This window comes from Hemicordylus capensis, chromosome 1, assembly GCF_027244095.1.
Source record: "Hemicordylus capensis ecotype Gifberg chromosome 1, rHemCap1.1.pri, whole genome shotgun sequence".
Taxonomy (NCBI): domain Eukaryota; kingdom Metazoa; phylum Chordata; class Lepidosauria; order Squamata; family Cordylidae; genus Hemicordylus; species Hemicordylus capensis.
Window position 1 is genome coordinate 37,765,555 of NC_069657.1, and position 12,439 is coordinate 37,777,993.

The following is a 12,439-nucleotide window of genomic DNA, read 5'->3' on the forward strand; positions in this document are numbered from 1 at the left end:
AGGCAGCTAGCATGCAGGCTGAATGCAATTCATATACCGTGCCCCACTAGCACCTTGGCTGCCATATTCCATACTAACTTCAGCTTCTCAATAGTCTTCAAAGGCAGCCCCACACTGCAGTAGTCTAGCCTGAATGTGACTGAAGCATAAGTAACCAAAGCTAGGTCCACGTAGTCCAGATAGGATCATAACTGGCACACCTGCCAAAGCTGAGTAAAGACAATATACATACAGTAGATGATCTGGGGCTTACCTCTGAGTGCGCATGCACAGAAGTGCACTGTAAGACTATGTTCTATTTTTACTAAAGACAATCAAAGCAATCATGAAACTTACCAACATATGCTCCCAGTTCTTGTAGCTTTCCCTTTATAGCACCCTAGATGAAAAACGAAAAACAAAGACTGAAGATTGTACAAACTCAAGCAAAAGAGATTTAAAAGTTGCTCTATAACTCCCAAGTTCAAGACTGCGGCTTTATTTTATTTTATTTATTTGTAACACCCTATATAAAATCTCAGGGCAGTTTACAATCTAACCAATCATATAAAACAGATTAAAATTAACATTAATAACTTTTTATCATATCATAAACTAAAAGCAAAGCTGATCTGCGCAGGCGCAGAACCCACTAGTTATGAATGTTGGAGCCACTATCCAGATCATAAACTAAAACCCTGGTTTTAAAAAAAGGTATGTTTTCAAAAGTCGTTTAAAAACAATCAAGGATGGGGAGATTCCAATTTCATTTGGGAGTGTGTTCCAGAGCCCCGAGGCAACACTAGAGAAGACCCGGTTTTAGGCTGCCACCAAGCAAGCTGGTGGCAACCACAACTGGACCTACCCCAATGATCTTAATAGGAGGCGGGGTTCATGAAGAAGACGGCACTGTCTTAAATACCCTGGGTCCAAGCTGTTCAGGGCTTTATAGCACTTTGTATTTTGCCCAGAAACTAACTGGCAGCAGTGTTCCCTCCAAGGCATGCACGTTCACACATTTTTTGATGTCCACTCAGTCAGTTTTAGATCTTGCTCAGGTTCAGTCAAGAAGGCCCCACTCTGAATGCATGTGCGCACACAGTGCCTTGATACTGCTGCCCAGAACAAAGCTTATTCCGCACACAGATGAAAAAAATTAGAGACAACACTGATTAGCAGTCAGTTTCATTTTTTAAAAACAGGAGTAAAGTGGTCTTTATAGGTACCCCCTGAGAACGCCTGGCTTCTGCGTTCTGCACCAGTTGCAGTTTCCAAACTACATACAAAGGCAGCCCAACACAGAGTGCTTTCCAGTAGTCAAGCCTAGATGTTACCAGCATATCTTGAGAAATTGATGTAGCTGGCATACCAGCTGAAGCTGATAAAAAGCACTCCTGGCCACTGCCTCAACCTAAGATATCAGGGAGAAGTTTGGGTTTAGAAGTAATCTTTATCCACAAATATAGATAAAGCTTACCTTACTTTATCCACAAATATGGATAAAAGCAATTTTTTATAATTGTATAAAATCTGCTTTTCAAATAGAAATTGGATTATTTAAAACAAATTTCAATTTCAATAAAAGTGCCCTTATAAGAGAAATTACCTCATTTAAGGGAAAAACTGAATGTAATACAAACAAAATCAAGACTCAAACAGAAAGATTGCTTTTCTCTGTAAGAGGGAGAATGATGAAGGGAAAACTCTGACTTTCAAGGTGAAGCACTGTAAATGACACAATGTCATGTACTGCTTTTATTACTGAAGGCTTCCTACTGGACTCAAGGATGTTATACTGTTATCTCACTGGGATCATCCACTAAACTGTTATAACCTGATCCAATATATTTTTATTTAGAACTTCTATTTTGGAGTTCAATGGGATTTATTTCTAAATAAGTATACACAGAATTAAAGCCTCAGTCTTCAGGTAAGCAGTCTTGCTTAATGGTCATTGCAAGGCTAAAGACAAAGCCAAAGAGAAATCTCTCTCCTCTTTAGGTATTGCATAAAGTGAAAATTTATCCCAGGTAGTTTGGGCAAACTTGATGTGTCTTTTCCTGTTACTGCAGGATTGTGATGCATTTGGGGTGGGGGGTGGGCGGATATCTATTTTGCTGCACAAATGTCTGTCTATTCTGTATATTTCTAGAAAGCTACATTTGTATGAAGGAATTACTCCCAATATCAAGATTAGGGGAATGGAGATGCCTCTTCTGTAGGAAAAAACATAAAGGTGCTTGCTCTGTAGGTTCCATTCCTACCGATATATTCATTGGAATTCGCAATTTTTATGGAGCCTTTCATATTTTGGAAGTTCTGTTTTAATAGTAGGCTTCTGTCTATATTTCTCTGAATGCAGAAACGTGTACAAACATCAAACAGTTTCAATCAGCAATAAATATACTTTGTTTCAAAAATATTTTTTTGAGGAAAAGAGAGGCTTCTGAAAGCAGCAAAGATGTTGGCCTAAAACTCCCATAATCCTTGACTATTAGCCACTGTGGCTGTGGATTATGGGAGCTGTAGGCCAAAAACAGCTGTAGGGCCAAACCTGAGCAAGCTTGTTTTATGTTGACCGCATGTACAGTATTACACCTCCTATCTGTACTATGTACTTAAGAATCTTGGTTCACTTTTAAAATACCCACATGTACGTACCATCATTCACACAACAACATGTAAATGTGTACAGACACCTGAACGCATGTACAGTAAAATGTATTAATAGGGCTTACGTTCCATTGAACTCAGTAAGATTTGATTTGGAGCCTGAGAGTTGGTTCGGAAGAGATGCCCGTTGGCAGAAATGAGAAGTACGCCATCAAACCCAGAAAGTGCCTGCTGTGATGTTGGCAGAGGACATCCCGACGTGCTCTTGGCACATCCCTTTATTGCATGAGGGAACAGTTCATTTGAATTGCCCCTCTACACATGTTCTCAATACCTGTTTAAACAAGTGTGTAGCACCTGTAGAGCAATGAGTCAGATGAACAGCCCACCCACACAATAAAGTGACATGTAAAGGGACATCAATTCGGGAGATCCTTCAGTGACATTATTATTATTATTATTATTACATTTATATCCCGCTCTTCCTCCAAGGAGCCCAGAGTGGTGTACTACATACTTGAGTTTCTCTTTCACAACAACCCTGTGAAGTAGGTTAGGCTGAGAGAGAAGTGACTGGCCCAGAGTCACCCAGCTAGTTTCATGGCTGAATGGGGATTTGAACTCGGGTCTCCCTGGTCCTAGTCCAGCACTCTAACCACTACACCATGCTGGCAGGTGCACTCTTAGGGCAGGTGCACTCTTGGCATGATCCCATCTTTTTTATTGCGTATGCTGGTGGGTATCTCGTACAAACTAACCCTGAGTAAATATATTTAGGATTCTCCTGGGCATCACGCATTTTGCATCCCCTCCCCACCGCCCAAGTAGTAAATGTCTAAACAGTCCATCACCCGCCAGGTTAAAAGCTGACACTTCCTGGCAGGCACAGCAATATACTAGTTTTGTCTGTAGCTCCCTAGGACAACAATTTAGCAGCAGGGGAGAAAATCTCCTCAGGAATATTGGGGAAATCTGCTTATAGGGCTGAGAGGGGCTGCTCTGACGGTGGGCCTCTCTGAAATACGAATCGTAACACTACGTTACACTGAGGGGGGAAGAGTCTTGTGGCTCCCTAAAGACTAACAAACAAGAAACGTGCGTGAGTCTTGAAGGATAAAGAAGTAACAGGACTGTCTGTTAAATTTTGCTGCAACAGGACTCCGTGCCTTCCTCTTTCTATAGGTCCCTACAGACTCGAAGGAGACTTGCGTTTTGGGCGGTATACAAATGTGTTAAATAAAAATCAGTAAAACAAATCTGCCTTCAGTTAGGGGCCCCTAGGACGGAGCTATGGGGCTGGAGGCGCCTATCCACGAGCTTCTATGGACTGAAAGCGGGAGGGAGCCTCTGGGCGTTAGGGAAGCGTCATCCCTTGGAGCGGGGTATGAGGGGCGCCCGCAGGGGAGCCCATTCACTGCCCCCAGCCAGGGCCGAAGGGGCAGCCTCCAGTTCTGCGGGCCTGCTGCTGCTGGGCCCAGCGCGGAGGGGAGCGGAGCAGGCGGCTGCCCCTGGCCTGGGGGCTCCGTGTCTCTCCCCCCACGCGACGCTCCCCTCCTGCGGGCTGCCTTTTCCGAGCTTCCTCTGCAGCCCCCTTCTCGCTCGCTCTCACCCGGATCTTGCGGCTGATCTCGGTGCCGATCTCCATGGCCACCGACTCTGCCAAGCGCCGCCAGTCCCGCTCCTACGAAACAAACAGCTAGGCCCGACCCGAACGCAGAACCCAGCAGTCTTCGAGACAGGCCGCCATCGAGAATGGCCTCCGCCGGCAGCGCCACCTGCTGGTCGGTGGGAGCGAGCGCGAGAGAGGGAGCCGCTTTCGCTCTATCCCCGTGTCCGCCTCTCTCCTCTCCTTAGAGGCGGGAGGAGAAGAGCCGGGAGATGGAGGTTGCCATCTTCTCAAGGGCTGCCTGCTCCTGTGCTTTTAACAGCGGCTTCATCTGCCGCCGGCATTAAACAGGTGACAAGATTGGCCTCGCCTCCCTGCTGTGTGAAGAAGAGCATTACCTGTTGATAAGGTGCAGGTCAAGCCGCTCTTAAAAGCACAAGAGTAGGCAGGCTTGGGAGTTTAAGGTTCGGGAATCAGTTGTCACAAGGCGGAGGAAGGGGTTGCTGCTTGCCCCCAGTGTGCTCGTAGATCGAAGGACATTTCTGAAAAGAGGGACACTTTCTTTCATAAGAACATAAGAACAGTCCTGCTGGATCAGGCCCAAGGCCCATCTAGTCTAGCATCCTGTTTCACACAGTGGCCCACCAGATGCCGCTGGAAGGAAGCCACAGGCAGGAGTTGAGGGCATGCCTTCTCTCCTGCTGTTACTCATCTGCAACTGGTACCCAGAGGCACCCCGCCCCCGAGGCTGGAGGTGGCCTACTACAGCCCTCCAACTAGTAACCGTCGATAGACCTCTCCTCCTCTTTCTTTCTTTCAAAATTTCTCAGACAATTTCTGTTGGAGATGAACTTCCAATGCATCTACCTTTTGCACCAACTGTCCTCATGACCACTAGGGGCATTGGGAGTAGAGACAGTGAGTAAGGGTCTCCCTATCTGTCCCTACTCTATGACCCCTGAACTGACTCTGCAGAACTTCCTGTGCTGCGTCACAATCCTTCCTTTTCCTCCAAGAGAGCAGATGGAAACATCTCTCTCTCTCCTTACCTATCCACTATGTAGTCCTTTAGATTAGAGATAGGTCTTTCCTATCTAAGTGTATTTAACCAATAAATATTTAGTGTTTAGTCATACAAAGATCTCCATGTGTTTTCTCTAAATAGCTGCAATATCCAAACCATCCTCTGCTACCTACTCTGTAACTGGAGTGTGTCCATTTTGGAGCCTGTGGACCTAAAAGCGTTTGGAGCACCACCACCACCACTTTAGGGGGCCCACGTGCACGCACACACACACTGACACACGCAGTATTTTAACACATGAGTTCTTGAGCACTCAACTGAACCCACAAGAATGTAAGAATATAAAATATATATTTATGCAAATATGCATTAGCAGAAACATTTCAACATGCAATGTGAGATATTCCCATCCCAAATATTTCTTTCCCCACTCCCCCTCTGGCTCTAAAACAGAGGTCACGCTGGGCCACCCGGCACAGTGACAGGCCAGCGCTACCCAGGAAAGACTAAGGAGGATTTTGAGGCCCCCCAGGGGTGTGAGTAACTGGCCCTATCCAGCCCCAGCATAGTACCTCCAGTGACTGTTGCTGGTGTCTTATGTTTATTTTTAGGCTGTGAACCCTTTGGGGACAGGAAGCCATCTTATTTGTTTATTATTTCTCTGTGTAAACTACTTTGGAAACTTTTGTTAAAAAGCGGTATATAAATATTTGTTGTGTGTAGACACCCTGAACTTCGGCCCAGAAGTCCAGAGGCAAGAATGCCTCAGCATGAAGGTGAGAGCAAAGAATAAGCTGTTACCAGCCCTCCCGCAAGAGCCTCCAAAGAGACATTTGTCCTCCCCCACTCCATTCAGTTGTAGCTATGCATGCACCTATGCAGCCAATCTTGGAGGAAAACTGATTATCTAGATCCGTTGCAGACTGGCTTTTGGGTGGACTATGGGGTGGAGACTGCTTTCATTGGCCTGACCTCCAATTTAGAATTGACAGAGGGAGTGTGACTCTGTTGGTCCTTTTGGAAACCTCTCAGCAGCTTTCGATACTATCAACCATAGTATCCTTCTGGAGCGTCTGAGGGGGCTGGGGCTGGGAGGAACTGCTTTGTGGTGGTTGCCCTTCTAACTCTCAGGCAAGTTCCAGATGGTGTCCCTTGGAGACTGTTCTTCAAAATCTCAACTTTCGTATGATGTCCCTCAGGACTCCATACTGTCTCAGATGTTGTTTAACATCTACATGAAACTGTAGAGAGAGCTCATAAGGAGATTTGGTGTAGGGTGTTATCAGTGTGCTGATGACACCCAAATCTATTTCTCCTTGTTAACATCATCAGGAGAAGGCATGACCTCCCTAAATGCCTGCCTGGGGGCAGTAATGGGCTGGATGAGGGATAACAAACTGAAACTGAATCCAGATAAGATGGAGGTACTTATTGTGCAGGGTTGGAACTCGGGAGCTGGGTTTGATCTGCCTGTTCTGGATGGGGTCACACTTCCCCAGAAGGAACAGTTACTCAGTCTGAGGGTGCTTCTGAATCCAAACCTCTCCCTGGGGTCCCAGCTTGAGGCAGTGGCCAGAGGTGCTTTCTATCAGCTTTGGCTGATAAACCAGCTTCATCCATTTCTTGAGATAAGCAACCAAAAAACAGTGGTATATCTGCTGGTAAACTCCAGACTGGGTCACTGCAATGTACTCTGTGTGGGGCTTCCTTTGTATGTAGTCCGGAAACTGCAGTTGGTCCAGAATGTGTCAGCCAGGTTGGTCTCTAGGTCATCTCGGAGAGACCATATTACTCCCATACTGAAAGAGCTACACTGGCTGCCAATAAGTTTCCAGGCAAATACAAGGTTCTGATTATAACTGATAATGCCCTAAATGACTTAGACCCTGGGTATTTAATCTTCTTCACCATAAACACCATCACCCACTGAGATCATCAGGAGAGGTCTATCTGCAGTTGCCACCAGTTCATCTGGTGGCTACTGGGTGGGGACAGGCCTTCATTGCTGCCCCAAGACTTAAGAATGTGGTCCCTGCTGAAACAACAGCCTCCCCATCTCTGACAACTTTTTAAAAGGCAGTTAAGACACATCTGTTCACTCAGGCTTTTAATTAGATACTGTTTTAATCATTTTTACATTGTTTTAAATTTTAAATTATTGTAATGTTTTTAATCTTTTTATTTTTCTTTTGTTTGTATTGTAAACCACCCAGAGATGTAGGTTTTGGGCGGTATACAATTATGTCAAATATATAAATAATTTTCTTTCCTCATGTAGTAACTACAAAATGTAGTTTCCCCCCACAATAAAAGGAAGCATTCCAAAGGTGCTGGAAATAGTCTCTAATGCAAAATATTCATAAATATCCTCCTTTAATATAAAAGAAAGTTGCTCATACCTTTGGATATTGGTTTTTTAAAAATTATTATTATTATTAGTGGTAGTAGTATAAAGATACTGCCCTCTTGGTTGTTATTTATTATATATTTATCATATTTATTTATCATATTTTTATATCGCCTGATCTGTAAATCGCTAGTGGCACTAAAATGTGTATAGCGCCTTAGAGGGTATTTGAGTAGTCTACTCTACTTTCTCAATGTATTATATGCTCCGCTTCTTCATCTGTCTCTTTCTATAACTGAGGAGAACAGCATCAAAAATAAATATAGAACTATACATTAGACTGAACTACACATTAGGTTTTCTTAAGTTACACAGAAGCCACTAGGGAGGATCAGGGTTGGGATGAGAGCACATAGGAAGGAAGTATTTAAACTTTGCTAACTACAATTGCCCCCCATGACACTGCTATTAGGCCCTAGAATAAAACTTACACTGGCACTAAATAAAGCTTTTTTCTTGGGGAAAATGGGAGCTTTGAGGATCATCATGCCTGGGAAAGAGTTAAATATGGGCCTCATTCCCAGGGGTGTAGCTCCATCCCTCCTATTTTCTTCATTATCTCCCTCACTCCGAGGGGCCACTGGGGAGAGGGGTGAACACGGGCCCCTCTCCCCTAGCTATACCCCTGCTTGATCCTCATCCCCCTCCTCTGTGGTTTCTATTTAACTTATAAAAAACAAATACATGAGGCCAAACTGCACATTTAGCAATCATACTAGCCTGATTCAAGTCCAATTCAGACATGATGCCGTATGAGTAAAAAGATTTCTGTACACTTGTCCATAAGTTTCTGTGAATCACACTACCGGTATTCATTTTAAAAGTGAACCAGGGTACAAGCCCCTCAAATGCATGCATGCTAGGAAGCGTACTTCTGTACCTTCATTCAACATAACATGTGCATGACTGTACCTGTGTACAGATCTGTACTATGTACACTGTGCACTCATTGTATGAGTGTTGAACATGTGTGAATGAGCCTAAAGTGGCATTTGACCCAGAGGGCTATACTCTACTGGAGGGCTGAGCAATCAGTTGCTGACCTGTGGTAAGGGTTCCACGGGTAATTTTTGCTTCTCTTTGTTTGGGGCATATAACACATCTTCCAAATAGCTTAATATAAGTCCAGAAGGGGTTTTTATTCCAGAACATGAAAATCTTACACACCCCCAAACCAAGACTAATAGTAGGCTAAGGCTGCTTCCACTGTCTTTTTAAAATATTTCTTTTATTTATTTATAAATAAAGCTTTCAACTCCAGGCAGTCTTGGAGGAAACTGATTATCTAGACCCATTTCAAACTGGTTTTCAGGTGGGCTATGGGGTGGAGACTGCCTTGGTTGGCCTGATGGATGATATCCAATTGGCAATTGACAGAGGAAGTGTGACTTTGTTGGTCCTTTTGGATCTTTTGGCAGCTTTAGATACTATCGACCATAGTATCCTTCTGGAACATCTGAGAGTGTTGGGGGTGGGAGGCACTCAATCAATCAATCAATCAGGGTGGGAGGCACTGTTTTACAGTGGTTAATCTGTCCTACTTCTCGGACAGATTTCAGATGGTGTCGATTGGAGATTGTTGCTCTTCAAAATCTGAGCTTAAGTATGGTGTCCCTCAAGGCTCCATACCTTCTCCATTGCTTTTTAACATCTACATGAAACCGCTGGGAGAGATCATCAGGGGATTTGGAGCTGGATGTTACCAGTACACTGATGACACCCAGTTCTACATATCCATGTCAGCCTCTTCAGGAGTTGGCATATCCTCCCTAAATGCCTGCCTGGAAGCAGTAATGGGCTGGATGAGGGAGAATAAATTGAAGCTGAATCCAGATAAGGCGGAGGTACTTATTGTGCGGAGTCAGAACTCTAGAGACGATCTTGATCTCCCTGTTCTAGATGGGGTCACACTTCCCCAAAAGAAACAGGTTCGCAGTCTGGGAGTACTTCTGAATTCACAACTCTCCATGGTTTCTCAGGTTGAGGCGGTGGCCAGGGGTGATTTCTATCAGCTCAGGCTGATACGCCAGCTGTGCCCATTTCTTGAGATCAATGACCTCAAAACAGTGGTACATTTGTTGGTAACCTCCAGACTTGACTTCTGTAATGCGCTCTACATGGGGCTGCCTTTGTACATAGTCCGAAAACTTCAGTTGGTTCAGAATGCGGCAGCCAGGTTGGTCTCTGGGTCATCTTGGAGAGACCACGTTACTCCTCTGTTGATGGAGCTACACTGGCTGCCAATAGGCTTCTGGGCAAAATACAAAGTGCTAGTTATAACTTACAAAGCCCTAAACGGCTTAGGCCCTGGGTATTTAAGAGAACGTCTTCTTCGCTATGTGCCCCACCGCCCATTGAGGTCACTTGAGGAAGTCCGTCTCCAGCTGCTGCCAACTCGTTTAGTGGCTAGGCTACACAGAGACAAGCCTTCTCAGCTGCTGCCCCGAGATTGTGGAATGCGCTCCCTACTAAGATACAAGCCTCCCCATCCTTGGCTATTTTTAAGAAACTACTGAAAACGCATCTCTTCAACCAAGCTTTCTCAGCTTTCTTAAAACTTGTTTTTAAATTGTTTTGGCTATTTAATTGGTGATTTATGATGTTTTAATTGTTATTTATTTTATGCAGTTTTATAATTTCTTTTTTAATTGTTAATTGATTTTAAATGTTTACATTTTTTATGTAAACCGCCCTGAGCCTTTTGGAAGGGTGGTACAAACATTTTAATCATAAATAAATAAATAAATAATATACATTACAAACAGAAGACCAGAAGCAGGCAAGATTTATACTTACTGAAACAGAAATTTAAGTTAATTCATGCATGGACTGATGCATGAATCACATGACATCACAAAGTGCCAAAAGAAGAAGAAGAAAAATACAGATCTTGACACAGCAGGTGTTAGCAATCTTACACTACTAAATAAAATAAACACAGATTTCCATCATTTGGCTTTGCATTTGATGTTTTGATTTTGAAAACAAAATCAAGAAAGGGTATCCACCATTCAAGCAAATAGGACTTACATGAGGAATTCATTAAGCCTGTAAGGCAGGGGTGCTCAAATTTGGGTCCACGGATGTTGTTGGGCTACAGTCCCTATAATCCCTAGCCACAATGGCCGTTGTTGCCTCAACACATTTAGCAAAATTGCCTGACTCAGCTCCCAAGATGCAGACAGGTTGGTGGAGCTGACAGTAAGCTGCAAGGTTAGATGGCAACATTTCAGTACAACAATCTGAAACCTTCCATTTTTCCATTTCTGAACCCATTTAAGATTACTGTTCCTTTACAATGGCAATAGTACAAGATCAGTTATAATGACGGTTGTTGAGGATTTCTGTCTCCTGTTCCTGAAGAATTGTTCAGGGTGCTTTCTAGAAGCTGCCATAGTCTGCATACAAATATCAGTTTGCAAAGTCCTCTCTCTCCTCTCTCCACCTTTGTATCTGGTCCTGGTTTTATTCTGCATTTTTCTTTTTATAGGTCCGGTTACTGAGAGGGCGACTGGATTTCTTCGTGCTATTATCAGCTGCTGCATTGCATGTATTTTCACTTCAGGTCACAGACATTTAAAAATATGTCTGTTGGCCCATTTATACCATCAGTAAGCCTAATTTAAAGGAAAGATTAAAGTATTCCTGGGAGCTATAAAAATAAGACCAATACAGTTGAAAAGAGCCTTACTTTAATTGGAAAGGCTTAATATAAATGATCATATAATGAAAAAGAAGTGATCAGCTGCTATTTGTTATAATCCGTCTCATGTATTTCTGCAATGCCCCCTTAGCCAAAGAAGCAGCTGTTCCATTGCTGACATTCTCCCTGCTAAGCGTACCAGCTTTCTAAGGTAATGACTGCAAGCGTACATAGTCTTCCCTTGGATGAGTTAAATAGATGGAGTGTCTTAATGTCTCCCACTATAAGACAGTTTCCAGACCTCAGATTATTTTGGAAGTTCTTTTCTGAGTTCTTTTCACAATTCATTTCCAATGACTTCGTGATCTATTTTTATTTCCCATTGCCTCACTGTTGCTCCTTTTCCTCCTTGTCTTCTGTTAGCATAGGAGTTTTTCATTTTTAACTAACTTTTTCATTGGCATCGCACAACAGCCCTTTAAGGCAGGTTACTACCCTTCACATTTCACAGAAGAACTTAAGTGAGGGCTAAAGTAAGGCCAGGCTAACCAAAGTAATCCCCACTACTTACTTTCAGTTTCCACCAGTTCGTCTGGCAGTGACTCTGGATCAGGCCTTCTCCACAGTCTCCCCTTAACTTTGGAACATGCTCCCTGCTGAGATATGAGGTCCGGCATCTTTGGCAGTTTTTAAGAAGGCCTTGTAAACACATCCTTTTGGCAGGCTATTAGTTGAAGCTTTTACTTGTTTTAATTGTTGTTAACTGTTTTTAATTGAATTTAACTGTTTTAGTTAACTGTTTGTTTTATTTTGATGTAAACCACCATGAGAGTCATTAAGTGGTGTTATATAAATGTAATAAATAAATAAAGTAAAGTATATGTTAACATGCAAATGCATGTTGCTACAACTGCATCTTTTTAAACAGAAAAAGACTTGTGGGAGATGAGTGCGATTAGAAAAGGGCTGGGGCATGGGCTTGAGGTTGTTAACCCTTTATCCACCATCCATTTTCCTGCTTAAAGTTGCCTTTCCCCAAAGCAGCCTCCCCACTGTGGGTGTTAATTCAAAGGAAACAGCAAGATGTAAGGAAAAAAGCGAGACTCTCTCTTATCTATGAACCACTGACCCCATGCTCTCTGCCACTGCAATAGGACTCCCAACAAC

The 12,439-nt window shown here is 43.4% G+C and overlaps 1 protein-coding gene across 3 annotated transcripts in view; it reads right to left on the reverse strand.

The window, feature by feature from the left end:
• ZC3H14 (zinc finger CCCH-type containing 14) overlaps positions 1–11,888 on the reverse strand; it is a 46,939-nt gene extending 35,051 nt beyond the window's left edge. Inside the window, exons 1-2 of one of the 3 annotated variants that reach the window (XM_053285481.1) lie at positions 11,844–11,888; positions 337–379 (exon numbers count right to left, since the gene is read on the reverse strand). Coding sequence is in view for 1 of the 3 variants with exons in the window: in XM_053285482.1 (XP_053141457.1) it covers positions 337–379; positions 4,202–4,237 (79 nt within the window). In the remaining 2 variants the exon portion in view is untranslated. Of the gene's footprint in view, positions 1–336; positions 380–2,717; positions 3,506–4,201; positions 4,361–11,843 lie in introns of those variants that run through there. The other 2 variants (XM_053285482.1, XM_053285483.1) reach the window with 2 other exon arrangements.
• Positions 11,889–12,439: the final 551 nt, after the last annotated feature.